Here is a 26,436-nt window from a genome sequence, read left to right on the forward strand (position 1 = left end):
AAACATTTTTTTAAAAATTTTTTTAAAAGAAAATAATTTGTGTATGATTATAGCTTAATATAATCAATCTAAAAAATATTGATGCTTTTTCCAATTTATCTTTTAAAATATGTTTTAATAGACATTCTTAAATATTTTACAGATGTAGAATTTCTTAAAAACTGCCAAATTATATGCACAACAACAAAGTTTCCATTCATCAATTTAACAAATGAGAACCTAGTATTATGCCAGGCCCTATTCTGGATACTTGGAATTCAGCAGTTTAAAAAAAAAAAAAAAGGCCCATTTGGCTCAGCAGTTGGATCATTGGCCTACAGACCAGAGAGACCTGGGTTCGGTTCCCGCTAGAGGCACATACCAAAAAATAAATAAAGACAAAAACTCTCCCTCCTCATGCTTACACAGTAGTATATGTGAGGATCCATTTCCCTGAACTCATAATATCATTGGGGCTTTTGAAATATGGCTACTTTGATAGGGGGGAAATTACTTTAATATTTTATTGCTAACATATATTATTTTTATAATTGCTTACTGGTTATTTGTATTTTATGATTACTATTTCTTTCTTTGATTGCATAAGCCAACCAACACCTGTGCGTGCTAATGTATGGCCATGGTTTTCAGAGGAGAGAAGACTTATTTAAAAATCATAAGGCCAGTTATGAATATTTGTTATGCCCTGGCAGGTTTGGCTCAGCAGTTAGAGCATGCGCCCACGGACCAGAGAGTCCCAGGTTTGGTTCCTGCTAAGGGCACATACCTCGGTTGCAGTTTGTCCCTGGTCCTGGTTGAGGTCGTGTGGGTGGCAACCACTCAATATGTCTCTCTCACGTTGATGTCTTTCTTTCTTTCTCTTCTTCCCTCTCTCCCTGCTGCTCTATCTGAAGATAAAAGCAAAACAAACAAACAACAAACAAAACTTATATACCTCATTTTCTATTTTTTTAAAAAATCTTTATTGTTGAATGTAGAATGTATTACAGATGTTCCTCATTTTTCCCCCATTGACTCCCTCCTCCCCCCTCCCGCCCCCCTCCCACCTTATCCCACACTATTGTCTGTGTCCATTGGTCATGCATATAAGTCTTTGGTTTATTTCTTCCCACCCCCAACCCCTTTCCCTTTGAAGTTTGTCAGTCTAGCAATGAATTTGTACTTCTTAATCCCTCCACCTTTTTCACCCATTCCCCCAACCTCCTTCCCATCTGGCAACCAACAAAATGTTCTCTGTATCTATGAGAATGTTTCTGTTCTACCTGTTCATTTTGTTTGTAGATTCCATTGTTGATAGATATGTATTCATTGCCATTTTGTTTGTTCATATATTTTATCTTTTTCTTCAAAAAGACCCTTCATCATTTCATATAATAATGGTTTGGTGGTGATGAACTCCTTTAACATTTTCTTGTCTGGGAAAGTCTTTATATGGCCACCAATTCTAAATGACAGCTTTGCAGGATAGAGTAATTTTGGTTGTAGGTTCTTGCTTTTCATCACTCTGAATATTTCTTGCCACTCCCTTCTGACCTGCAAAGTTTCTTTTGAGAAATCAGCTGACAGCCTTATGGGAACTCCCTTGTAGGTAACTAGCTGCCTTTCTCTTGCTGCTTTTAAGATTCTCTCTTTGTCTTGAACCTTTTGCATTTTGATGATGATGTGTCTTGGTGTGGACCTCTTGGGGTTCATCTTGTTTGGGACTCTCTGTGCTTCCTGGACTTGTATGTCTGTTTCCTTCACCAAGTTAGGAAAGTTTTCTGCCATTATTGTTTCAAACAGGTTTTCGATTTCTTGTTCTCGCTCTTCTCCTTCTGGCACCCCCAAGATGTGAATGTTGGCACACTTGAAGTTGTCCCAGAGGCTCCTTACACTCTCCTCATTTTTTTGTATTCTTTTTTCTTTTTGTTGTTCTGATTGGGCATTTTTTGCTTCCTTATGTTCCAAATCGATGGTTTGCTTCTTGGATTTACGTACTCTACTATTGAAGCTGTGTAAATTATTTTTTATTTCAGTTAATGCCTCCTTCAATTCTAACTGTGCATCCATGATTTCTGACTGTCCTTTTTTATGCTCTTGAGGCCCTCCTTAAGTTCACTGAGGTTCTCACTAAGTTCACTGAGCATCCTTATAAGCAGTATTTTGAACTCAGCATCTGTTAGGTTGCTTATCTCCATTTCGCTTAATTTTCTTGGGGTTTTGTTCTGTTCTTTTATTTGGGACCTGTTTCTTTGTCTCCTCATTTTGGCTGCCTCTCTGTGTTTGTTTCTGTGTGTTACTTAATGAGAAGTATGGGGCTATCTGAGATCAGATGCTGCTTGTTTGAAAGAATTTAGGAAAACCTGAAGCAGGATCCAAGACAGGCCAATCCTACGGTTAATCAAGTGGCAACAGCTTGGGTGGGCCTGAAAGTTGGGTGGGGTGGGGCCTCAGGGAGTCACCAGGGCGGGGCTACCAGTGTGAGCCAGGTTACTGGAGTCCCAAGTATGGCGACTGCCACCCCAGGGAAGGGCTCACCAAAGGAACAAAGGCCTCTGACAGCACGTTTGTCCCGGAGAAAGCCCCCTCTCCAGCCCTCGCTCCAGTGCCAAACAGCTCAGTTCTTCCCTGTATGTCTCTGGTACCCCTCAAGCTGCCTCCCCTCCAAGCTTAGAGGGAGAGAGTCCGATAAGTCTGTGCATGGGCCCTTTAAAGAGCTGCCTGTGGCTCCAGCCGTGTCAGCTTCCCTGAGCCTTAGTTCCTGCTGGTTTTTCCAGCCAGAATTATGGGGACTTCTCTTCCTGGCACTGGAACCCTGAGCGGGGCATCTGGTGTGGGATGGGGACCCCTCAGTCCTCAGGAAGGACCTTCCCAGCCGAGGTGTCCTCCTGATTTTTATCCTCCATACGTGGGTGTGGGACCAGCCCGTTGCGCCTCCGCCCCTCTCACCTCTGCGTCTCCTACCAGTCTCGATGTGGCTGCTGCTTTAATTCCATAGTTGTAGGACTTCCATTCAGCTTGATTTCAGGCGGTTTTGAATGACGGTTGTTCTGTAGTTTAGTTGTAACTTTGAGGTGGTTGTGGGAGGACGCGATACCGCATTTACCTACCCCACCATCTTGAAAATTACCTTTTCATTCTCTATTTCTTGATACGTCATGTCTGACTTAAAGAATTGTATACTCAACAGCAATAATAAATACCATCTGAATGGGAAAAGAAAGATATACCATGCTAATATACCAATAAAAAAAAAATATTTGTTATGGTTATTTAGACCTTTTAAAGTAGAAGTTGACCTACAAATTTCTTTTAAAATAATTAATCAAATTGAATGACCTAAAAGAGATAAAGATTCAATATGAATCATGTGACTGAAAAGAACCACTCTAATTCTTGATATCTTTTAATTGTGTGTGTGCACTTAAAAAAAGCTGACATTTTGAAATTAGACATCATTTAGTTAGGAATACCAATTAATCTCTTACAAAAACTGTTTCACCTACAGGACAAGAAATCTTAAAATCACAACTGCATTTTTATTTTAGTTATAATTTATCATTTCCCTCTTGCATGAATAGAATGGCACTGGGATAAAATAATTCTCTAGAAAACTATCTTCCCAGAGTGCGTCTACTAGACTTGAAACATGCTATCTAGGTATTTGCAGTTTAGAAGAATTTGTTTTGCAATTGAGGGTGGTGACACTTCCTTCTCCCATCATGTAGCTCTTGTTAGTCACTAATCAGCAATGGAGACTTGACAGTATTCTGAACGCTGGCTTGGGCAGGGTGGTAATCTCTTTTCTAGAGCTTCGGCTGCACCATTAACCCTACAAATTCTATAGCAGGTTTGATAAGACAGGACAGAGACTGTTGTGATTTAGGCATTTCCTGCTTTCTCTGACATCCTTTTAATGAGCTAATGAATTTCAAGTGCCTAGCACACTGGCAGCACTCCAAAACACCGCTTGCCTTTCCCCTGTCCTAATGCTAGTCCACATTCATGGTGCCAAGAATAATATAAGTATTTTAATCTCATTGGAATCCTTTAAGGTACAGCTATTGCTACTCCTCTGTTGCACATAAGGGAATGAACTGGCAGAAGTCACAAAATTTGCCTCAGATGATCTAGTTAATAAGTAACAGTACCTAGAATTCTGAAACATGACTTTGCCTCTGACATGGTTTGGTGGACTGTATCTTCAGCTAATCCACAGAAAAGACTACAAATCTAGAATTTTTCTTCTCTTAGTAACATGCAGCAACTTTGATTAAATAAAATAAAACTCTGTACATCTCTCTGCAGCCCACAGTACAGACACCAGTGATCTTACTGGCTGCCTGGAAATACCCTAGGAGGGATTGCATCTTGATATTAAAATAAAAAGAACCTGTAAGAGAACACTCTGGTGGCAATTCGTTTTAAGAGCTAGATCTCATTATGGTATTATGAGCTGAATTGTGTCCTTACCCAACCAAATTTATATGTTGAAGTCCTAATGCATAGTACCTCTGAATGTGACTATATTTGAAGAGAGGGCCTTTAAAAAGATAATTAAGGTAAAATAAGGTCATATGGGCTCGTCTTAATCCAATATGACTGGTATCCTTATAAAACAAGAAGATTAGGGTACACACACATAAAGAAAGACCGTGTGAAGACCCAAGAAGAAGATGACCATCTACACACCAAGAAGAAAGGCCCTCAGAAGAAGCCAACCATGTAAATACCTTGATCTTGAATTTCTAGCCTCCAGAATCATGAGGGGAAAAAAGTATGTTTAAACCATCCAATCTGTAGTACATTGTTTTGACAGCCCAGCAGTCTAATACAAATACTTACTAATATCTGAAATGAAAAGCTTTCCAGACTTTTCAAAGTTCCTTTTTAAAAATAAGAAATCTTGTCCAGAAAAACAAACAGAAATAGTTATAGTTCAAATCTAGTAAGAAAAATATTAAGTGATTTCACAAATTATTACTGAAATTTTGTTGCGCCCAATAGAACTCAACTGAGAGGATCAGTGATTAAGGACTTGACACCTTATAGTATTTGGTTTAGCTTGATGATGCTTATGGTAACAGTATTTGATTTGAAGGCAAATTGCAGATGCTTCCTGGATTTCATCACACAGCTACTGAAATATACTTACCATAGAAAGAATAAATCTTAGCAAATTCTCACTAAATTTGCTTTGGATGGACAAATGCAGTAGTGCCTGAGAATTATGGCAATGACTGCTGTTAAAATCAGAAGTACGTGTGAGACTAACGGAAATAGAAATTTCAATAAAGACAGAAAAAAAAAGACAGAACAAAATAAAATGTATCAAAAAACATTAAAGAGATTGTTTCCAACAAAAGTCCATTTGACTTTCAATTCAATAAATATTTTTAAATATGTTTTTATTGATATTTTAGAGAGAGAAGAAGTGAGAGAGATAGAAACATCAATGTGAGAGAAAAACATCAATAGGCTGCCTCCTGCATGTCCCCTACTGGGGATTGAGCACACAACCCAGGCATGTGACCCAATCAGGAATCGAACTAGGACCTCTCAGTCCATGGAGCCATGGTCATTCCATTGAGCTACACTGGCTGGGCTCAGTAAATATTTTTAAAGTTCATGCAATTTTACTGTAGAGGAAATTGGAATTTAGACATTAACCCTGACTCTAACCTTGAATACTTCTTGATATGATATGAGAAAAAAAGACACAGACACAAGAGCCAAAATTTTATGTAGTCTTTGATAAAATCTGCAATGAAAGTAAAAATTGTCATGAAATCAGAGAACAGTGAAGATCACTCTGGTTGGGGCATTGGATGTTTATGTCTGGTTTGGAAGTTGTGTAGCATTTACTAAGGTGGGGTTGCAGAGGGAGAAGCTTTCTAGGCATATGGATTAGCACAAGGAAAAACAAATGTTGTTGAGTGCCTCAGTGAAAAAGTAGGAATCTGAGAGGAAGTGTTGAGAGGACGAAGCCATTGACCCTGCACTTAGAGTTCAAGGACCTGGGTTCGAGTCTTGTGTTCCCCATTAACTAGATTTATAACTTTAGTCTCTCTGAACCTCAAATTGCTCATGTGTGAAAGAGAAATAATGACTCAAAGCTCACAATTCTGAATATTCAAGAGAATTCTACATCTAGCAAAGCATGATGTGAAATAAAAATTTAGCAAATGTTAGCTGATCCTAAGGAGGTTAGACTTGATTCTGTTGGAAACAGGATCCAATAAGATTTTTCAGCATGGAAGTAAGATGACCAGAGCTAGACATTTGGAAAGGTATTCCTGTAAAACTATGTGCAAAATGAATTAGAGGGCAGCCATTGTGTAAGAAAGAAGACCCATTAGGAAAGTGTTATTAACAATAGCACAACTTTGAAGCAATGGGGGCCTGAAGCAGGGTCGTGCTGGGGGAATGGGAAGGAGAGACTTCCATGGTAAACGACACTAAGATATGCACCCTGGGACATAGACAGCTGTTCAGAAAATTAGATCCTAGTCCTGTGGCTCTTTTCTTAGGTAGTGGTATGACCTCTACTGAGCTATGTCACCCCTGTGGATTCCAAGTTTGCTCATCTATACAATAAAAAGAAATTGGAAACTCTCTTAAGTATTCTTATAGCCCTAACCTACTTTGTGCCTATTTGAATCAATAAAATTCCAGTTGATTAGATGAAAAAGTAAAGAGCATGAGGGAGATAGAGAAATTGAAGATAACCTGATGCATAAAGCTTTAAACATGTTAGTGTGTCAGTTGATTATGTAATTTCTAGGAATATGGAAGAAAGGAAAATAAACAGGTTTGGGGAAGAATATAATGAATATCATTTCTAACAGTTTGACAGCTGTCCTTCAGACACTTAGACTTGAGGGTTTATGAATATTCAACAAATTATTTTATGTTATATCCTACAGCATGCAAACATTTGAAAGCAAATATTTTTTCTTTAATTTATAGATTCTTTTCATTGGCGATTCAACCAACAGAGGGATAATGTACTATCTGATTGAAAGACTGAACGAAACCTTGCAAGAATGGCAGAAGGTGCATGGCACTAAACTCTATCACAATGTCAATGGTGGGAAGACTTTGATCAGCTATTCCTACTATCCTCAGTTCTGGATAAGCCCTTCACTGAGACCAACGTTTGAAAAAGCACTTGAGCATCTCTTGCAAAGGTACAATGGAACTATTATGCACAGCATAATGCCACAGTGCACTGATGTTTTACTAGTGGTCATAATTGCTCACCTTATATCAAATGTGTTGAAAAGCTTAAAGCCTGGGTAATATGTCTGAAAAGGAGTTGGAAGTGACAAAGAGGTCCTGTGATCGGGATGCCAGATATGGTTCAATGAAATGTGAGGCAATGCTGTTAAAATATTTACCATCTGTTTCAAGGCAACATGTGTTGTTTTTCTTTCTGGATTTCAGATCACGTCCTCTGGAGAATTCGGGCCAGACTATATTGGTCGTTGGTGGTGTTCAGTGGCTTAATTCCAATCATCTGCAAATTATTCACAAGGTTTTGAAGAGGTACATTTCTGCAACAATAATTGTCATTAGTATTCTAAGTAAAAAAAAATTACTCTTGATGTGACTGAATTTTATCAAGATTTTATTTAAAGACCAACTTGTTTAGAATTAAGTACTTAAAGTCTAGTTTTAAATATTTCAAAATACCTTTGTATCCAATCACAAGATGGCTCTTCAGTATTCAAATTTACATTTACTATGGATAAAAACATTCCCACTGACATATAAAACTCTATCCACACAAAAAACAAATATACATCAAATCTATAAAATGATAAATTAATCCTATCTGCTAATTACCACATTCTAAAAGAATTTTACTGTATTTTTATGTAAACACAAACTTCTAGAAATATAATTGAATTTGTTGACCTTAGAAGTCTAATTATTTCACAGGGAAAACTTACTCAATATCCTTGTGATCATAAAAACTTTGGGAATCGGATTTCATCTGCCAGTGGATGGAGTGCATTTCTTAACACAGGTAAGGCCGCTTCCTCCAGGCCGTGACCCTCATGCTCCCTATCTTTGCTGATGTCTGAACAAGGATGAAAAGGTACCACATAATATTCAGCAACCTTTATAAAAGTCAAAGGAAATAATATACTTATGAATTATTATTTCAAATCAGTTAGAATTATTCCTGGAGATAAGGAGACCATAACCCATAATGTGTTATAAATGCTTTAAATTCATAAAAGAAGAAAGGAGGTGTCAAACTATGAAAAAATAAGAACTGTGGATATATGAGAGAGATTGTGCTTTGGGTATCTCCTTACTCTACGAATGTTTCATACACCTTTACAGGCTCATGCTGAAACCACAAATGAAATTGTTAGTATCAATGAATAGTTTGGGAAAGAGTGGCTTTTTTGAAGATGATGTCTGACTGATTGCTTTAAAAAATCATCTTTGAAGTAGTGTCATTAGTTTTTCCTCTGTTGTATACTCATAAATTAAAGGAATTAAAGGCTTTGCCAGTTCTTAGATAGTAAATTAGTCTCAACACTGAATAGAAGTCTCACAAAAAAGCAGAAAGACAACATCTGTAGGTAAGGGGACCAGCTATTCTTGTTCAAGCTAGGAGAGTTCTTGGCAGCTGAGTTTGTGTATGATTGTTCAGGGGAGCTCGGGAGCACGGGGAATTGAGAAGACAGGAAGCTGCCATTTAATACTTAAGCCAAGTGAGATTTATTTTTGTGTCAATGTTTAGTGCTCCTGGCTTTCCCCAGCACAGATTACACAACCACCCTCTCCTTTCTTGAAACTGTGTCTGCATGGATGCCAATTCTATGATACAAAGGTAGGAGAACTAGTAGAAAGTGGGCCATGTAGAGCTTCCAAATCCAGCCCCTTGGATTTAGGGGGGGTTAAGGAGTTGAGGTATTTAGCTTCTAGGGTAGCCTGAAGAGTTTGAGACTGTTGAGGATTGGAAGAGGGGTCCTTTGATCATTTTTGCTACGGGTTGAGTTGAATCTCCTTTAATGTTATCTGAAGGCTGCAGGTCAAGATTGCAATTTCTTCTTTAGGACTCTGGTAGTTCTACTTTGCTTCTTTGACTACAGCTCCTCACAGCAACTGTAGTACTTGTGGCTATTACTTATATTTAGGTTACTAACTGAATCAATTCATCTCAACAGACAGCAAACATTTCTTCAGCTCTTACTATGTACTAGATGTTGTGTTAAAAATCATGCTTCTCCCTGGGCTTTGATGGTGTTCACTGGTCCTTGTAAGTGAGTGAACACAAGAGGATGGGACAAAAGGGTGGGGAAAACAATAGAGAGAAAAGAAAAAGGCTAATAGCAGTAGAAGCAGAAAATATAGACTTCTTGTCTTATGCTCACTTGGCCATCCAAGACTTGGCCTCTGCTTTCCTCTGTAAACTATCTCTTGTTCCCACTATATATGTACACATGTACATAAAAGCACTTGCACAAACACACACACACACACTCTCACAACACCACTGAGCTCAGTCATGCTGAGCATGTTTTAGCTTGTCAAGCACGTCATGCTCTCAGTCACCTCCAGGTTTTTGAAATCACTATTCCTCTTCTTGGAGCCCACTCTCCTACCACCTCTTCACGTGGGTAATGTCCAAGCACCCTTAAAGTGTTAGTTTAAATGTTATTTCCTCTGAGAAGACTTAATGGGCACACTAGACTTGATTGTCTATTCCTACTATGAGCTCCTATAATACTGTCTTGTGTCTCATGCAAGTCACTCAACAAATACAATCCTTGGTTGCCTGTCTGCCCTGCTACAATCTCTGTGAGAGCAGGACCAGGAAGGGAGGATTTCACTGTTCATCCTGGTACCCTTAAGGCAACAAAGTTATCAACAGACAGTAAACTCAGAAAATATCTATGCCTAAATGAGTAAGTGGTACTTTGTATGATTTGGCTGCTCCCAGATTGCCCCTTCAGGACATTCCATTACTCTGGGCTGCTGGGAATGTGGCCCAATGATGACTCACACCTGAATCCCAGCAGAAACTGCCTTTTGCTGCAGAAAACCAACTTGCCTGTGCAGGGTACCAAGACTCATCCCTTTTTCTTAATTTGAGCCATTATCTCAGAATGTCCTTCCCACCTCTAGAACCCTCAGTGGGGTCCACAAAAGCCTCTTTTGCAACCACATCTTTCCCTTATAGGTAGGTGATGATTCCATGAACACTCTCATGCTAGTCCCCTGCATACGAATTTCCACCTAAGGGTCTATTTCCTAGAGAACTGACCTTTCTCTGGAAAACTTTCTCTAGAAACTACTTACTATAAAGTTCCATGGACCTTTCATAATTAGACATATTAGAATTGAGAAAATGCTTATACTGGACAAGAAAAGCCTACAAACAACATTGAGCATCATTTTTCATGTGATAGCTCAGACAAAATTTGCATCTGTCTCTTTTCTTCCATATTTCTTTTTTATGAACCTTTTCTAGTCACTATTTTTATTTTAAAGGAAACAGTCTTCTTTGAATGTCACATAAAAATAAGTATGTAAGCACAGTGAAGATAGAAAACTAGACATATTTGTACTGCTTCTTTTACCTTGCATTTGGATTAATAAATGGAAGTAATTTGCATTTTCACCTGGAAAATAAAGTTTTTTGTTCTTTAGGAAAAGCAGAGAGAGTGCAATTCCCTCTCTTTGTCAGGATGGGTTTGCCAAGAAAAGGCAGTAAGATGAGATTAGCAGGAGAAAGGGATTTATGTGGGAGAGTGCCTGGGAAGGCTGAAGGGAAGAGGAGTAGGTAAGAAGACTTTCAGACTCCAGCACCCAGTGTGTATCACTCAAACTTGCACCAAATATTTTTTGATCCCACTATGTATCAGGATCTGGTTTGGCTGTAATGTGTCTGATATGAAGGGTGTGGGAGAATGATGAAGTATATAGGGAGAGTCTCAGATAACAGGTCAGTCTGAAAAAGTCTTGGCCAAGCTGATGAGGAATCCTGGAGCTAGAGTACAGGAGTTCCTCCTCTTGACAGTAGACCTGAACCAGAACTCCCATGGAGCGCCATCCTTGCCTTGAGGAGGGAAGAAAGACTATGGCCCAGAGAAGCAGCAGCTGAAGCCAGCACCCAATTCTGCTGCTCCCAGAAGCACACTCCCTTCCTCTCCTTCCCCATCCCCACCCACTGAGAAACCTGTGTCTGCTCCAGAGCCACCACTGGAAGCCTCTCTGTCCAGCTGTCCCCTTGCATCTGGCAGAGCTATTTCCTTTCTCTACTAGCAAGAGCTTGGTATATTTGTCCACAATGAAAGGCTTGGTAAATGTACACATATCTGTTTCTCCTATTAGAATGTATTGTCTTAAGAGCAAGGAGCATGATTTATTTACTCTTGTATTCCTGTCCCTCAGCACAGGGATAATCATAAAACATATACTAATTAATATTCAAAGGAATAAGTGAATAAAAATCAAAATAGATAGAGATAACATTTGTGATTTTAGATCTTGGCTTTTAAATTGAGAATTTTCAATATTTCAAAGGATCTTTGTGAGCAATAAACCTAACTACTTTTTTTTTTCATTTAACATTTTTGTTGTTGAAAGTATTACAGATGTCCCCCATTTTTCGCCACTGACCTCCTTCCTTCCTGCTCCCACCCTCCTCCTGCCTTCCCTAGCCTAGTGACTATGCTGATTGGTTGTGCATATATGCATATAAGTTCTTTGGTTTATCTCTTCCCTCCCCTCCCTCTACCCCCCCCCCCCAATCCCTCTGAGCTTTGTCAGTCTGTTCCCTACTTTCATGATTCTGGATCTATTTTGGTCATCAGCTTATTTTGTTCATTATGTTCCACAAATAAGTGTGATCATGTGGTACTTGTCTTTCTCTAACTGGCTTATTTGGATTAGCATAATAATCTCCAGGTTCCTCCATGTCATCTCAAAGGGTAAGAGATCTCTCTTTATTACAGCTGCATAGTATTCCATTATGTATATGTACCACAGCTTTTTTTATCCTCTCATCTACGGATGGGCACTTGTAACTACTTTTTTAAAAAATTATTTTTATTAATTTGTTTTTGTTACAGATGTTTCTCCTCCCCCCTCCATTGACACCCTCCTCCCGATCCCCCCTACCTCATCCACAGCTTTGTTGTCTATGTCCATTGATTATGCATACATGCATATAAGTTCTGTGGTTTATCGCTTCACCCCCAACATCCCCTCTTCTGAGGTTTGTCAGTCTGTACTCTACCTCACTGGGTCAATTTAGTTCATCAGTTTGTTAATTCATTATATTCCCCAAATAAGTGAGATCATGTGATATTTGTCTTTCTCTGCTTGGCTTGTTTTGCTTAGCATAATACTCTCCAGGTCCCTCCCTGTCATCTAAAAAAATAACAGATCTTTCTTTCTTACAGCTGTATGGTATTCCATGTGTACATGTATCACAGCTTTTTTATCCACTCATCTACTGATAGATACTTGGGTTGTTTCCAGATCTTAGCTACTGTAAATAGTGCTGCTACGAAGATAGGGGTACATATATTCTTTCTGATTGGTGTTTCAGGCTTCTTAGGGTATGTTCCTAGAAGTGGAATCACTGGGTCAGATGGCAGTTCAATTTTTAACTTTTTGAGGTAACACCATAGTGTTTTCCATAGTGGCTGCACCAGTCTGCATTCCCACCAGCAGTGTACTAGAGTCCCCTTTTTTTCCACACCCTCGCCCACATGGGACTACATCAAATTAAAAAGCTTCTGTACCTCAAAAGAAACAATCATCGAAGTAGAAAGGGAACCCACTATATGAGAGACCATAATTGCCAATGATACATCAGATAAGGGGTTAATTTCCAAAACATATAGAGTATTCATACAACTCAAAAAAAGGAAGACAAAGAACTCAATTAAAAAAATGGGCAGAGGACCTAAATAGACACCTTTCTAAACAGGATATACAAATGGCTAAGAGACATATGAAGAAATGTTCAACATCACTGATCTGGAAACATCCCAAATGTCCATCAGTAGACGAATGGATAATAAAGCAGTGGTACATATACACAATGGAGTACTATGCAGCTGTAAGAAAGAAAGATCTTTTATCCTTTGAGATGACATGGAGGGACCTGGAAAGTATTATCCTAAGTGAAACAAGCCAAACAGAGAAAGACAAGTATCATATGATCTCACTTATTTGTGGAATATAATAAACATAACAGTCTGAGGAATGGGGTAGTCCCAGAGATGTGGAAGTGGGGTACAGACTGACAATCCCCAGAAGAGGAGGAGGTGGGGGAGAGATAAACCATAGAACTTATATGCATGTATGCATGAACAATGGACTTGGACAACAAAGCTGGGGACAGGGTGGGGAGGGTGGGGGAGGGGGAAATCAGTGAGGTAAAAAGGAGAAACATCTATAACAAAAATAAATTAATTAAATTAAAAAAGAAAGCTGGGCAAGTTTCAAACTGTATGTCACTGTAAATATTTAGGTATTGTTGTTTTATATATACACAGATGTTTATAATTATGTTTTGAATAAAAAAATTAAAGCACATCCTTATTTAAGAAATTTATGTGAAATAAATTCTTTATCTCAAAATAAGACCAATCTGTAAAAATGTTGCCCTTTACACAATTTCTTCCTGATTTATTAAATCATAAACAACACACTTAATAAAAATTCTCATTCTTGTGCTTTGCAATACAGAGTGAAGTTCAGAACTTGTGGAAAGAAAATTTGATTATTCTGGATACTGCAAAAAAATATGGCTATGAAGTGGTCGACACATTCACTATAACAATGGGGCGATACAAAGAGTTTTTGCAGGGATCCTGTGGATGCCATTTTCATGAGGTATTTATTCTGGCTTTCTGATTTTTTTAGATTTATAAATTTTTTAAATTTTTTATTGTTTTGTTTTTTAATAACATTATCAGTCTTATTTTTCATTAAAAAACCATGTCAGGAGGAGATTAAATGATGTGTTCATCATCACTCAGCCGAAGCATGTAGTAATCACAACTCGAGGCTGTACAGAATGAGTTGTTTTTATTTATTTATTTATTTTAACTCTTTTTTTAAAATTAATTAATTAATTTTTGTTAGAATGAGTTGTTTTTAAAAATAGTGCTTATGTAGACACTTGACAACTGGGATCGTTGTTCAGTGCAAGCATGAGGATGGCAACCCGGAGAGCATTTGCCTTGTCTAAGGGACTCTGAGCTCTTCCCAAGAAATTGTGTCCAAAGAGAGTGGCAGATGTCTTTAGTGGATGCAGTGTGAAAATCCAGACTATTTAATATGCTAAACTAATGAATGATCTTCCTCCTTTGGTTTAGCCAATGCACAATAGGAGGGCTTGTCTTTTGAGTCATTTTCTCCCCAGTGTTGAAAATTATGTTACTTGTAATTAGTAATTAAATAGGCTTAGCTGATAAGGTGATAACAAAAAAATAAATTTATCCACTTCCCTCTTGTCTTTTCAAGCCCTTCTGTGGATTATTTCCTCGCTACCACTTGAATCAAATCTTGTAAATTTCATAACTTAAAAACCACTTTCAGATAATAAAAGGTCCCCAGTCATTTTAAGGCATAAGAAGAACATCACTTCAGTACAAAAATTGCCCAGACCTGTGCTTATGCTCACATAAAGTTATTTCCTTCCCCTAGCTCAGAACTGCCTGGCTCTCGAAACCCTGAAGTGGGAGAGAGGGAGCAGGGGACTTTTTTCCTATTTTCCTACTTTGCTTTGCTACTTTTCTTCTCCGGCCCCTTCTTCATTGGGTCAGGTTAGAAGGAGATGTTAAGGGGAACAACAGTCTTACTTGACTGGCATAATCATAATCATCAATGTGCTCTCTAGGTATAGAAGGCTAATTCCTTCTTTTTTAGGGTGCCTTTGAAGACAGCTCCCACCAGGCCCCTCCAAAGACAGCTTCCTGGATAAAGGCCAATCAATGCTGCTCACGGCTGCTCTCCTTTCTTGGCCCTTTGACTCCTAATTGTCCATCACTCTGTTGGAAGGGGTCATGTTGCCCCTCCTGGCCTCCTCTTGGACAATATTCAAAATGGCACGATGTTTGTTATATTCAGTTGCTGACATTTGGTCCACAAGAAGCACCCATGCACCCTTGCTCAGCTGTTGCTAGAAATACAGTTAGTTCCCAGCCCAGCCCTCTCTCTTTTCTCTCTCTTTCCTGCTCTCGCTCTCACTTTCACTCTTACTCTCTTACTTTCTCTTTCACAGTAAAGCTGAACTTTAGCCAGTGTCTTATTCTAGTCCTAATGCTCCCCGACCCCCAAACAACACATGTCCATCTCTCAAAGTTGGTCTCTTGAAGCCCCCTCACACTTAGCTTGAAACAAGGGTGAAGCAGCTCTCCAAAAGGGAGGAAGACCACAAAGCATTTGGAAAAATTCTCATTCTTTCTTCATCTTCATTTCCCAATTCTTTTAATGAAACAAGGGTTTGCAAAACTGGATGCTGTCCACACTTTTGCACGATTTGCATATATTGTCCAGACATTGCTTTGGAATATGAAGTGACTTGGCTACTGTTTGCTCTAGGTCTCAGGAGCTTCAGCTGAAACTTCAAAGCAGAGTGTCTCTGATCATCCTGTCAGATATTGATTCACTCATTTATTGTTTTTTTTTTTTTTTTGCATGGCCTCTTTTGTAAACAAGGATTCAGTCTTTAGTGAGATGACAACTAAAGGTTTCTTCTAATCCTATTTTTTAGCCTTAAGATATCCTGGTCCTCAAATTTTTATGAATACTCAAAAGTTATTGATACTACATTAGTTCTTCTGTATGCTCTACTAACCATGTTTTTGTATAAAAAAATGGAACTGCATCTCAGAGAATTGAGGCCATGCACCCACAATAGAAATCATTTTAAGTTTTGATTTCGCAACATGGAGCTTTCCATGTTGTTGCAGACCAGATTTTAAGCTGTAGGATACTGTGTCTGCTTATTTTTTCCACAAGAAAATAAAACACCCTTAGGGTGCCTATCCTATTTGCAAAATGTCAACAATTAGAAACATAAGAGCAGGTAGCCTGGAAGAGGAAGAAATCATGAAATTGCAGCTGAGACAGCCCAGAATCAGAGTTGGCCACAGAAAACAAGCCAAAAGTTGCCAAACTCACAGAAAATGAGGACTTCAAAAGATCACATACAGATAGGTTTTTGTCTCTTTTAGGAGATATTTATTTACTTATTTTTGCATAATATGTCTTCAATTAGTATTTGGGAAGAGGATATCTGTTTTTCTTTTTCAGCTTTAGTGCTCTTAAAGTCTAAAAGGAAGTCCCTCAGTGATTTTCAGCATGGCTCCAATTAAAAACAGAAGATGCCCTTCCCACATGATTGCATTTCATGTATCTCCTGCCACAGTAACAACCAGTTGACACTAATAGTCATACAATTTGAGAATTACAAAAAAGACTCTGAATCATCAGAACTAGAAAACTGGCATATAAGTATTACTAACAAAAACCGTTGTTAATTGTGTAATAATGACAAGCATGTCAGGAAAAACTATTTCACTTATTTGATTTTATGATTTTTGGGTGTGCAGGAACCATGTACAAATTCTTTTTTTAAAAAAAACAAACACCTTATTTTTAATGTGTGCTGTCATGGAGGCAGGCTATATAGGTATGTTCCAAATTATCTCAGTTGATTCTGGAGCAGTGTTATCCATTCTGAAGTTTGCATGTTCAAGAAGAAATACTTCTAGGAGCATTAGCCTGTCTAGTTAGCATACGGGGATGATAAAATCATCTTTCTCAACTGACTCCCTTCATCACAAAGTCTCAAAACTCATTCATCACTTAACATCATTGTTGCTTAACTTTTGAACAATTTCTACCAGTTGTACTTTAGGAACTTTTTAGTTCTGACACAGATATTTATAATCTTTCAAAATCATCGCCCAACATCGTAAATCACCTTAGCTTATTATAAACAATCAAGAAAATCTAGTTTCTCGCAAAGAATGGTTTGATGAGCCCTGCTGGTATGGCTCAGTGAACTGAGCATTGTCCCATGGACTGAGAGGTCCCCGTTTGATTCCTGGTCAGGGCTCAGTCTCCAATAGGGGACATGCAGTAGGCAACTGATTCATGTGTCTCTCTCTCCAGGTCTCTCTAAAAAAATCAATTAAAAATATATATATATTTGTGTGTGTGTGTGTGTATAGATAGATAGATAGATAGATAGATAGATAGATAGATAGATAGATAGATGATAAATGTAGCAAGCCAGAAATGGTAGATTATTAGTCTCATACAAAATATGTTAAAGTGTAGAAATTCATTAATAATAACCATATTTTCCCCTGTGCTCAGCTACGAGTTGGCAAAGGAACCTGTCACACAGTAATTGCAAGAATTAAAATCAGCTGTATTAGAGCTAAGAATTTTAGTTTGGGAGCCTTGTATCTTCTGGTGTTCAATTAAACCATTCCCACAATCTATTCACAGATACCTGAGAAGGACTGGTATAATCATTACAGTAAGATATTGATGTGTCCTCTTTGATTTGTGGTGAGAATTTGATCATAGACATAACAAACCTACTCCAGTGGTCTCTTGTTGCCATAGGTGAGATGAAAGGCCTTGGGCGTCTCTTTCATCTGTCAAGGCACCAAAAGAGAATACGTTGCCACCATGAATCTATAAACAATTTCCCAACTGGTGTGCATCAGTTTTGACTAAAATGTTCCCGCAGATGAGAAAAGCAGGTGTATCTCTTCATGGGTAGAAATGGAATTTTGTTTTCTCAGAGTTTATGCAGAACAACAAACAGGATCCAGATAGCTCTTGCCCAAGAGTGGTTTTCAATGGTGCTTTTAGTTATGTGGCAAACTCCTACTGTCAACAATCTAAAACCTGGAAAGAATATAAAAATATTATCAGCCCAAACCTAGCTGCAGAAGGCGAAAATCCACAGGTAATTATTATGTGATTATTAATAAGTCTATTCCAGCAATTGTTATTAATAAGTCCATTCCAGCAATTTTCAAACTTTTCCATCTCATGGCACACATAAACTAATTACTAAATTCTGTGGCACATCAATTTTTTTTTTTTTTTTTTGCCAATCTGACAAAATAATATATATAATTTTGATTCATTGTGTTGGCTATTGTCATTTTTTTTTATTTGACAATCTAAGAGAAACCTGACTAAATAGTCAGATATTGCATGTTTTAAAATTAGTTGTGGCACACCAGTTGAAAATCACTGGTCTAATCAGTTGTACAGACCTCATATGATTATCTCTGTTTCCTGGCAGATGTAACTTATACCTTTTGACTCAGCAAAAAAGAAAAGAAAAGCCCTTGGCATTGCCACACAGCACCGATGCCAGCAGGTTTCCTTGGATTCTGGCACATAGAAAGAAGAGGTTTTCAGTTATTTGTCAGAGATGATTTTCCATTATTATTTGATCTTTATTTTATACTTATTATTTAATCTTAATGAAACAAACAAAAACTCATCTGGCCTAGAAATGTTTTCTTTCTGTATTATGGGCCTAAAGTTTTTTCTTTCTATTTCAGACTTTAAAAGTTTACCATAAATATGCTGAAGAAAAAGGTCTTTAATTTTATCTATTAAAAAAACTGAAATAATGACTTATAGAGAAAAAAGAACAATTGACCCAAACAGGGTTAGCTTATTTATATAGCAGATACCAGAATTTAACTATCAACATGGCTATTTTTAATAAATTAGTACATTGTAATGGCAATATAATTCATCAATTTTTTCAGTGTCTATGTAAGCACCATATGAACTGCTATAAAATAAGGCAGAAAAGAAATTCCCATAAACATCTCAAACTAAACTTGTCCCCAAAGAAAAAATATTTCCAAATTTATTCTGTTGTACTGTTATTTATAAACTACAGTCACCCTTTATTCCTTCTTATCTTTCTACAGCCCCCTAACAGCCTCCAATCAGCTAGTTACCAAGTCCTTTATACCTCTTAAAGATTTTCCCAAGTCTTTTTCCTCTATTCTGTTCCAATTGCCTTGACCTTTTATTCTTAATCATCTCATGCTTGTTTTATGAGTCCAGTTCTTGAGCTACATAGTGGTGATGCAAAAATAAGTAAGACACAGTCTCTTCCCTCCAGATATTGTAGTTGGAGGGTCAGACATAGAAACCCATATTATGAAACAATATGTCAAATGACATGTTAGAGATACAAAAGGATATTATAATAACACCAAGAAAGGTACCTACTCCAATCTGAGCACTGAGTGAAACTCCCCTTAAAAACTTTCCAAGTTGATTGCTAAAGAATGAGTAGACCCTAGTCAAGGTCATAGGGTGATGGCTAAAGAAGGCCATTCCAACCCTATGGGACAATGTGAACCAAAGTAGCTTTGAAATAACCTGATGTTCCCAGCAAATCACAAGCAATTCTGTATATTGTAGAACATCAATTATAAAAGGGGATTTGGAAAAGTAGGCTAGGGTCAGATCATGGTAACAGATTAGACTTTATCCTGTAGGTGATAGAGAACCAATGAAAGGCTTGAGAGAGACACGAGATGGCCATGCCTTTGTTTCAAAGAGTTAAATCTAATAACAGTGAGGAGGGAAGATTTGAAGAGGACTACGTCAGGGAGAGAGATTAGGAGACTTTTTTCAAAAGTCGGGTGAGAGGTGATAAAGGCTCACCCAAACGAGAACAAAGACAGCAAGCATAAGGGAGAAACAGACAAATACAAGCTCTGGATCTTATCTGTGGCATAAGGGATCAGAAAGAATCAAAGATAACTCCCTACTTAGGTGATACATTAGAGAGCTCACTGGCAATGGAAACAGAATAACTGAAAAGGTACCAGTTTAAGAAATGATGATAAATTCACTTTTGAACAAGTTGTGTTTGAGATGCCTGCAGGACTTCCACGTGGAGATCTCTCACAGGTAGTGAGAGTCTGCAGCCTGAGAGACAGGGTGGGGCTGGAGATAAAAAGTTGGAAGTAATCAGAAAATACATACTAGTTTAAACCATAAAAATAGATCATCCAAAGAAAGTGAGTAGAAGAAGAAGAGCCAAGGAATGATCTCTTGGAAATACTGACATTTAAGCAGTTTGGTAAAATAGGAGCATTTGAATTTGAAAGTAAACTGTTAGAGGGCAACTGTAGCAGAGTGGGTGCCATGGAAAGCTAAACAGTGAATATTTGTAACTAGAAATAAAAACAGGGATGATGTTGTCAAATGTAATAGGTAGATGTACTAAGAAGAGATTTTTAACTAATCGTTGATTTGGGCGTTGAGAAGGTCCTTTCTGATCAAATTAAGAATAGTTTTGGTAAAATACTGTGGGAAGAAATTAGACCACAATAGAAAAGAGAAAAGGGGACTAGTAAAGCCTTTCAACAAGTAAAAATAAGCAATAGGGAAAGTTACTGGATTGATTGATTTATTTAAAAAAAATTTTCTTTCTTTGTTGATTTTTAGAGAGAAAGAAAGGAGAGGGAGAGAGAGATAGAAACATCGATGAGAGAAAATATCCATTGGCCGCCTCCTGCATGCCCCCCACTGGGGATCAGGCCCACAACCTGGGCATGTGCTCTGACCAGGAGTCAAACCAGCAACCTCTTGGTGCATGGGTAGACACTCAACCACTGAGCCACACCAGCCGGGAAAGATACTGGATTTAGAACAGAAATGGTCTAAGGGCAGTCTCTGGTCAGAGGGGGAATTATCAATACTAAGGAAAACATGAAGGATACAGGAAGGAGTAGGACTGTTAGAACAAGGCCCCTAATTATGTGAGAGAGGATCAGGTCAAGGACACTGGTGAATAGTTGGTAGCATGCTGGTAAATGAACAAGGTGAGCTGGAGGGTCTCTTCTTTCCTATCGTTTATTTTCCTAAGACTGTTGTAATATTTTCCTCCTGCAACCTTCACTTTCAACTACTCGAATTCATCCTTCATGCCCTACCAGGATAATATTTCTATACTTCAAATCCAAAGTTCTCATTCAAAATCTTTTAATGGGGTCACAGAGCTTTCACTGCCTGCCATACTTCCACCCCATTTTTAGGAAAGTGATTCTAGACAGTTGGTTTTTTTTTTTTTTTTTTTTTCAATAAAATAATTAGTGCTCATTCCATCATCTGCAAGTGAACCCTGGCCTTTTCTATAGGTGATTAGATTAGAGATCAGTGCCTGGTAAGGATGAAGAGAGTTTAGTCTTTTCTAAAATGATTTTGTACAAAATCCTGCTCTAAAGGGAACATCCTGTATTGAATGGTGGTAAGATCAATTATATTAGGATCTCTCTCTTAAGATTGATAATTAATTGGAGGATGAACAAAGAGACTGCCAGTCACTCTATGTTGAATGAGTATTGTGATTCCATGAGGCAGCTATATATCCCAGCCTCTGCAGCACTGGAACCTAGAATGTCAGTGTGCCTAAGAAAAGGATGCTGACCCATCACTTCATCACGTTCTTTACAATAAACCCTCACTTCTAGGGGTTAACTAATGACCTTTAAGAGCCAAGCTAAGGTGGACTTTGAAGTGCCTTGATATACATTTCCCACTTTATGTTTTAATGTTCTAGCCTGGTGAAAACAGGATATGTGGTTTAAGAGATACTGTATACAGTATTTCCTCCACTTAAAGTGTTCTCAAATAATATTAGTATATTAAATGATCCCAAAAGCCCTACAGCAAAGAAACTGTTTAGCTTAGTTCGATCCAGTTTTTCCCAAACTCTTTTGACCATAGAACCACTTTTTTTTTTTTTTTGTAATAACCATTAACATTTCACTAAACAAACTTTGGGAAAAATAGCCTAAAGGGTAAAGTCTAAAATCATGCATGGAGTACAGGTCAAAAGTGGCAGATTGCCCTGGCCAGTGTGGCTCAGTGGTTGGAGCATCAACCTGAGGACCAAAGGATCGCAGATTCAATTTCTTGTCAAGGGCACATACCTGGGTTGCAGGTTCGATCCCTGACCCCAGTCTGGGTCATGCAGAAGGCAGCTGATCAATGTGTCTCTCACGTCAATGTTTTTCCTCCCTTCCTCCCTCCCTCCCTCCCACTCTATTTAAAATCAATGGAAAAATATCCTGGGGGGAAGATTAACAACAAAAATGTGGTAGATTGACCACAAGCATTTATATTCTCTTCCACTTGAAACTCTACTAAAAAGGCTTTAAAAACATATAGCTATTCACCCCCCCCCAAAGAAGACATAATAAGATATAACTTATAATAGATAAGAAATTCCAGTTCATTTTAGGAAGCCTGACTTAGCCAATGAAAAAAGTTATAATGTAAAGTTATTTTGAGAGAAGAAACCCTAGTTAGAGGTGTGGCACATGTCCTCTGAATGGCTCAGATCTAAAGGAACCAAGCTTTGAGGAAGGCAGGGCTAAGGCACAGGTCAGAAAATAATAGGTTAAAAGTCTGTATGCAAAATTAGTGGATGCTGAGTCCCTCACCCACCCATGCAGTCAAGAACCTACACCCACACATGTTTTTTTTTTTACAAATTGAATAGCAGAGAGTTGACTCAGAAATACAGGTAGAGTACAGAACAAATTAATCTAGAGGCTGGAATCAAAAGATGAAAGTAAAAGTTGGCACTAAAGGGTATAAATCCTAAACTTCTTCCCGAACCCCTAGAATACCAGCAGACAGGCACATGCCACCTCAGACAGGAGGCTGGTGAGCTCTTCTGACGAGAACTTCAGCAGCCCAATAGATTTCCTTTAAAAAAGCCAGAGTAGTGCTGAGCATATCCCTACAGGGAAGCCAGCAGTTGGAAATGTGGGCCCACACAGATTGTTTCTAACTAACATTTTAGTGCCATATTCTTAAATAAAACTTCTAAGCGTAAGAGAGATAGATGGAAACAAATACCTGTGAGTTAAGATATAAAAAAATAGTTTCCAAGACCTAAGATGCATTTCTAAATAGAGCAGGGTAGGAACTTAGCTTATGATCCCTCAGACTAATGAAGGTCATCCAAACAGTGTTAAGAATTCACGGATATGAATATTCAGCCACTTAGGAAAATGAGTTTAGGACAGGGGAGTTAATCTCTGGGGAACTGCACAGAAGTACAAGATAGAACCAACAGTTTAACATTAAATCGGTAAACTTAGAATCAACCTACACACCTCAGAACAGAATTTGTTTCCAGACTTGGGAACTGAGCTCTGTCTAGAGACAGGATTTAAAAGGGCTGTCAGAGTAAGAGTCGGAGTTTTGGAGGTAGGGTGGAAGATGGAGACATTGCAAATCTGGAAACACCAAGAACAACAACAACAAAAACAACCCTCATTCCTAAAGAAAACATTAGTCTTGCCCTCTAATCCTCAGCATCTTTGACCCATTCAAAAGTTGGACTCCCTTCAATCAAAGCATAGCTATAATTAAATATTTGGTGGTGTGTGTGTGTGTGTGTGTGTGGGGGGGGTAATGAAAGAATTCTTTATTATCTTAAAATACCGCGCTGCATGATTTTCTGAAATGAATTATGAATTATAAGGACAGGCTTTTAGTTATTTTTTGTTACTTTATTTTTACTCCATTTCCGTGAATTGGTAGGCTACTCTTTAAGCTGGTCATAAATCTGTGACTAGATCTTAGGTTGAATGTCCTGTCTGCAGAATGACTACACCAAGGAAAAAGGACTTCAATTACATACATTTATCTGAAAAGTCTACATTGACATTTTGCCTGGTCATCATCATGTTTTCCAACCTCAGGAAGCCACAACCCTCATTCCTCTTCAGATCCCACTCATGATTGTGAAACATGCTTGTAATCAGAACATCTCCCCTAATCCAGTCTAGAAAGATTTTGGAACATTTGCATCACTGAAAATTGTTTTCTATTTTGTTCTGTGGCTCTGGAACCACATCAGAAGTTCCTTGGGTGTTATTCAGGTCAAGATCAGTTTTAGCAAAGGTATTTTGCTTGTAATCTGCCTGACACTTTTCCAACTCACCAAGCTTTCCTTGTCTGTCCTGGCTTTTTGAAAATTTGGTTATTGCAGTGCAGCAATTACTTGACATAGTAATACATTCATTCTGATGAGTATTTATGTGAAATCAATTGTGAATGTTCAAGTTACATGCATGTAACAGTAAAAGCTGCAAGGTTAGTTTTGTTGTGTAGTTTATAACAGTTTTTTGTTTATTTCGGAAGTCTTACAATAGACATTGGACAAAGCCAGTCAAGTTGAATTGTGGCCACTTGTATGCCTTCTAAAAGGTCTGTATTCCTAAGTCCTTAATTATGTAGACATGTGGAAAGATCTACCATCATAAAGTTGGAGATCTTTTAGAATGTAAGAAACCTATAAAAATGTAAAATTTACTTCTACATACCAAATCACAGAATTTCAATATGTATTATGCTGAGTCATAGAAAAATTTGATCACCTACATATCCTATAATATCTTATATTTATATAGCTTGATTTCAGCTCAAAAATTACTCTTTTCTAAGTTTCTATAACTAATATATTAAAATATATCATTTTTGAAACACTGTAATCTTCACTTGAAAGTCTATTTCTATGTGAAACAATCTAAATTTGAACATTGCTGTGAGAAAAAATTTCATTATTATATTCATACTTGTGATTATAAAATAATGCTGACCTAACAATTTAGCACACTTTCTGGAGAACAGTTGTCCTTCACTATCTTTTCATAATATTAAGTATAATTTGACACAGTAAATTAAATAGAACATAACAAAAACAAAAACTTAAAGACAAGAAGTTACTTTGGACTGTTTTAAGCGGCAAAAAAGTTATTTAAAATAATGTTAACATTTCCAAATCATTTATGTATGTATTATTAATCATATGTAGTAGTTTTTTGCCTCTAGGTAGACATGTCTCTTGCTCAGTGATAAAGTCATATGCACCCAAATTGAAGAAGCATTTACAAGTTTCAAACTATTAGAATTTGTCTCTGATTGAGATGACCACTATATACAAACATCTAGTTGTTTGCCTCCAGTTCAAGGCCTAAATCTTTCACTGATGTTTTCTGATGGTTCATTTTTGTTTATTATTATTATTCTTATTATTTTGCATTGGAAGAAAATTTACATTTGTATACTAACAGTTCTCTTTCAAAACCACATCCTAGTTGACACTTTAGTTGGACTTTAATACTCTCAAATGGTCTTCTAATTTTGAGAAGGACCCCAATGGGCACTTTTCCACACATGAGATCAAAGGAAAGAAGTAAGTAGCTCTTTATTGCACAGATATCAAACATTTTTTACTTGCATAACACTTCCAAGCCTTAAAATTATAGTTTACTCCTTTCCCTCCACTCTAGAGCCCATGAAAGTACGTAAAATAAGGTAATATTTTGAAACTCAGATATAGCAGTGTCACCAATGCTGGATACTGAATTTTACAAATAAGTTCAAAGAAATGATAGCCATGTGAGCAGATTATCATGCCTATCATAAATTAGCACCAAGTCTTTTTAATGTACTAAGGAACTATTTATTACATGGAAACAACACGGTGCCTGCTTTGGGAGGTAGTCTTAGACAATGTCTTTGAAGTTATTTCATTCTTGTTCTTACTTCAAGTATCTTAGACATGTGTCTTTATATAGTCCCCTTGAAGGTAGGGACCATATATGAATACTCCACATATTTCCCAAAGAAGAGAACTCTGGAGATTAAAAAATGGATATTATATGAGAAAAAAATATCACCAAATTTTAACTTTATGACATGGCATCATTTTTCTTCTCCTGTTTCTCTATTATAAAGGATTACATGAATTCTTACTAACTCTAAAATTTTTTAAATTAGTATACGCAATAAAAACAAAAAAACTCATACTCTTACACTATATACACCTCCCAATTTATCCATTGGAGACTCTACTAGCTGTTTGATAAGTAGCTCCATTTTAAACATACACTCTTGATTTTAATCCCATATAATTAATATTATTATTCTGACTGTATTTATATGGTCACTGGGTTTATATAACATTGGGCTTTATTTAAAATTACCTTATTTTTTCATAAACATTTTAAGGAACAGTATCAGTTTATGAAATGCATTTTAATGTGCAGTTTGAACATTCCTATTCTTTCCTTCTCAGTATTGAATTCCGCTTATACAACCAACAAATTGACTCTATGGTTGTTTGATGGTAGATTCTATTTATATTGATAAATGAATGTCTGGTACTGAAAGTACCCCTCATTACTACATTTTTTTTTCTTCACAGATGGTCTTGATTATTTTCTTTATTTTCTTACATTTAGTCTTAAAGACATATTTTAGAGTTTCTTTGTTAAGTTCCTCCCGATCTTGCTGTGATTACCATTGTAATAGCAATTTAATTAATTTTGGAGGATTTAACCTACTATCTCTTTTTACTTGTTTATGTTATTTTTA

At 37.4% G+C, this 26,436-nt stretch overlaps 1 protein-coding gene across 1 annotated transcript in view; it reads left to right on the forward strand.

The window, feature by feature from the left end:
* CPED1 (cadherin like and PC-esterase domain containing 1) overlaps window positions 1-26,436 on the forward strand; it is a 311,055-nt gene that overhangs the window by 279,544 nt on the left and 5,075 nt on the right. The window contains exons 19-22 of the mRNA XM_036247475.1: window positions 6,949-7,169; window positions 7,426-7,527; window positions 7,924-8,011; window positions 13,708-13,854. Of these exons, the coding sequence (XP_036103368.1) occupies window positions 6,949-7,169; window positions 7,426-7,527; window positions 7,924-8,011; window positions 13,708-13,854 (558 nt within the window). The remainder of the gene's footprint in view (window positions 1-6,948; window positions 7,170-7,425; window positions 7,528-7,923; window positions 8,012-13,707; window positions 13,855-26,436) is intronic.

This window comes from Molossus molossus, unplaced genomic scaffold, assembly GCF_014108415.1.
Source record: "Molossus molossus isolate mMolMol1 unplaced genomic scaffold, mMolMol1.p scaffold_m16_p_7, whole genome shotgun sequence".
Classification (NCBI taxonomy): domain Eukaryota; kingdom Metazoa; phylum Chordata; class Mammalia; order Chiroptera; family Molossidae; genus Molossus; species Molossus molossus.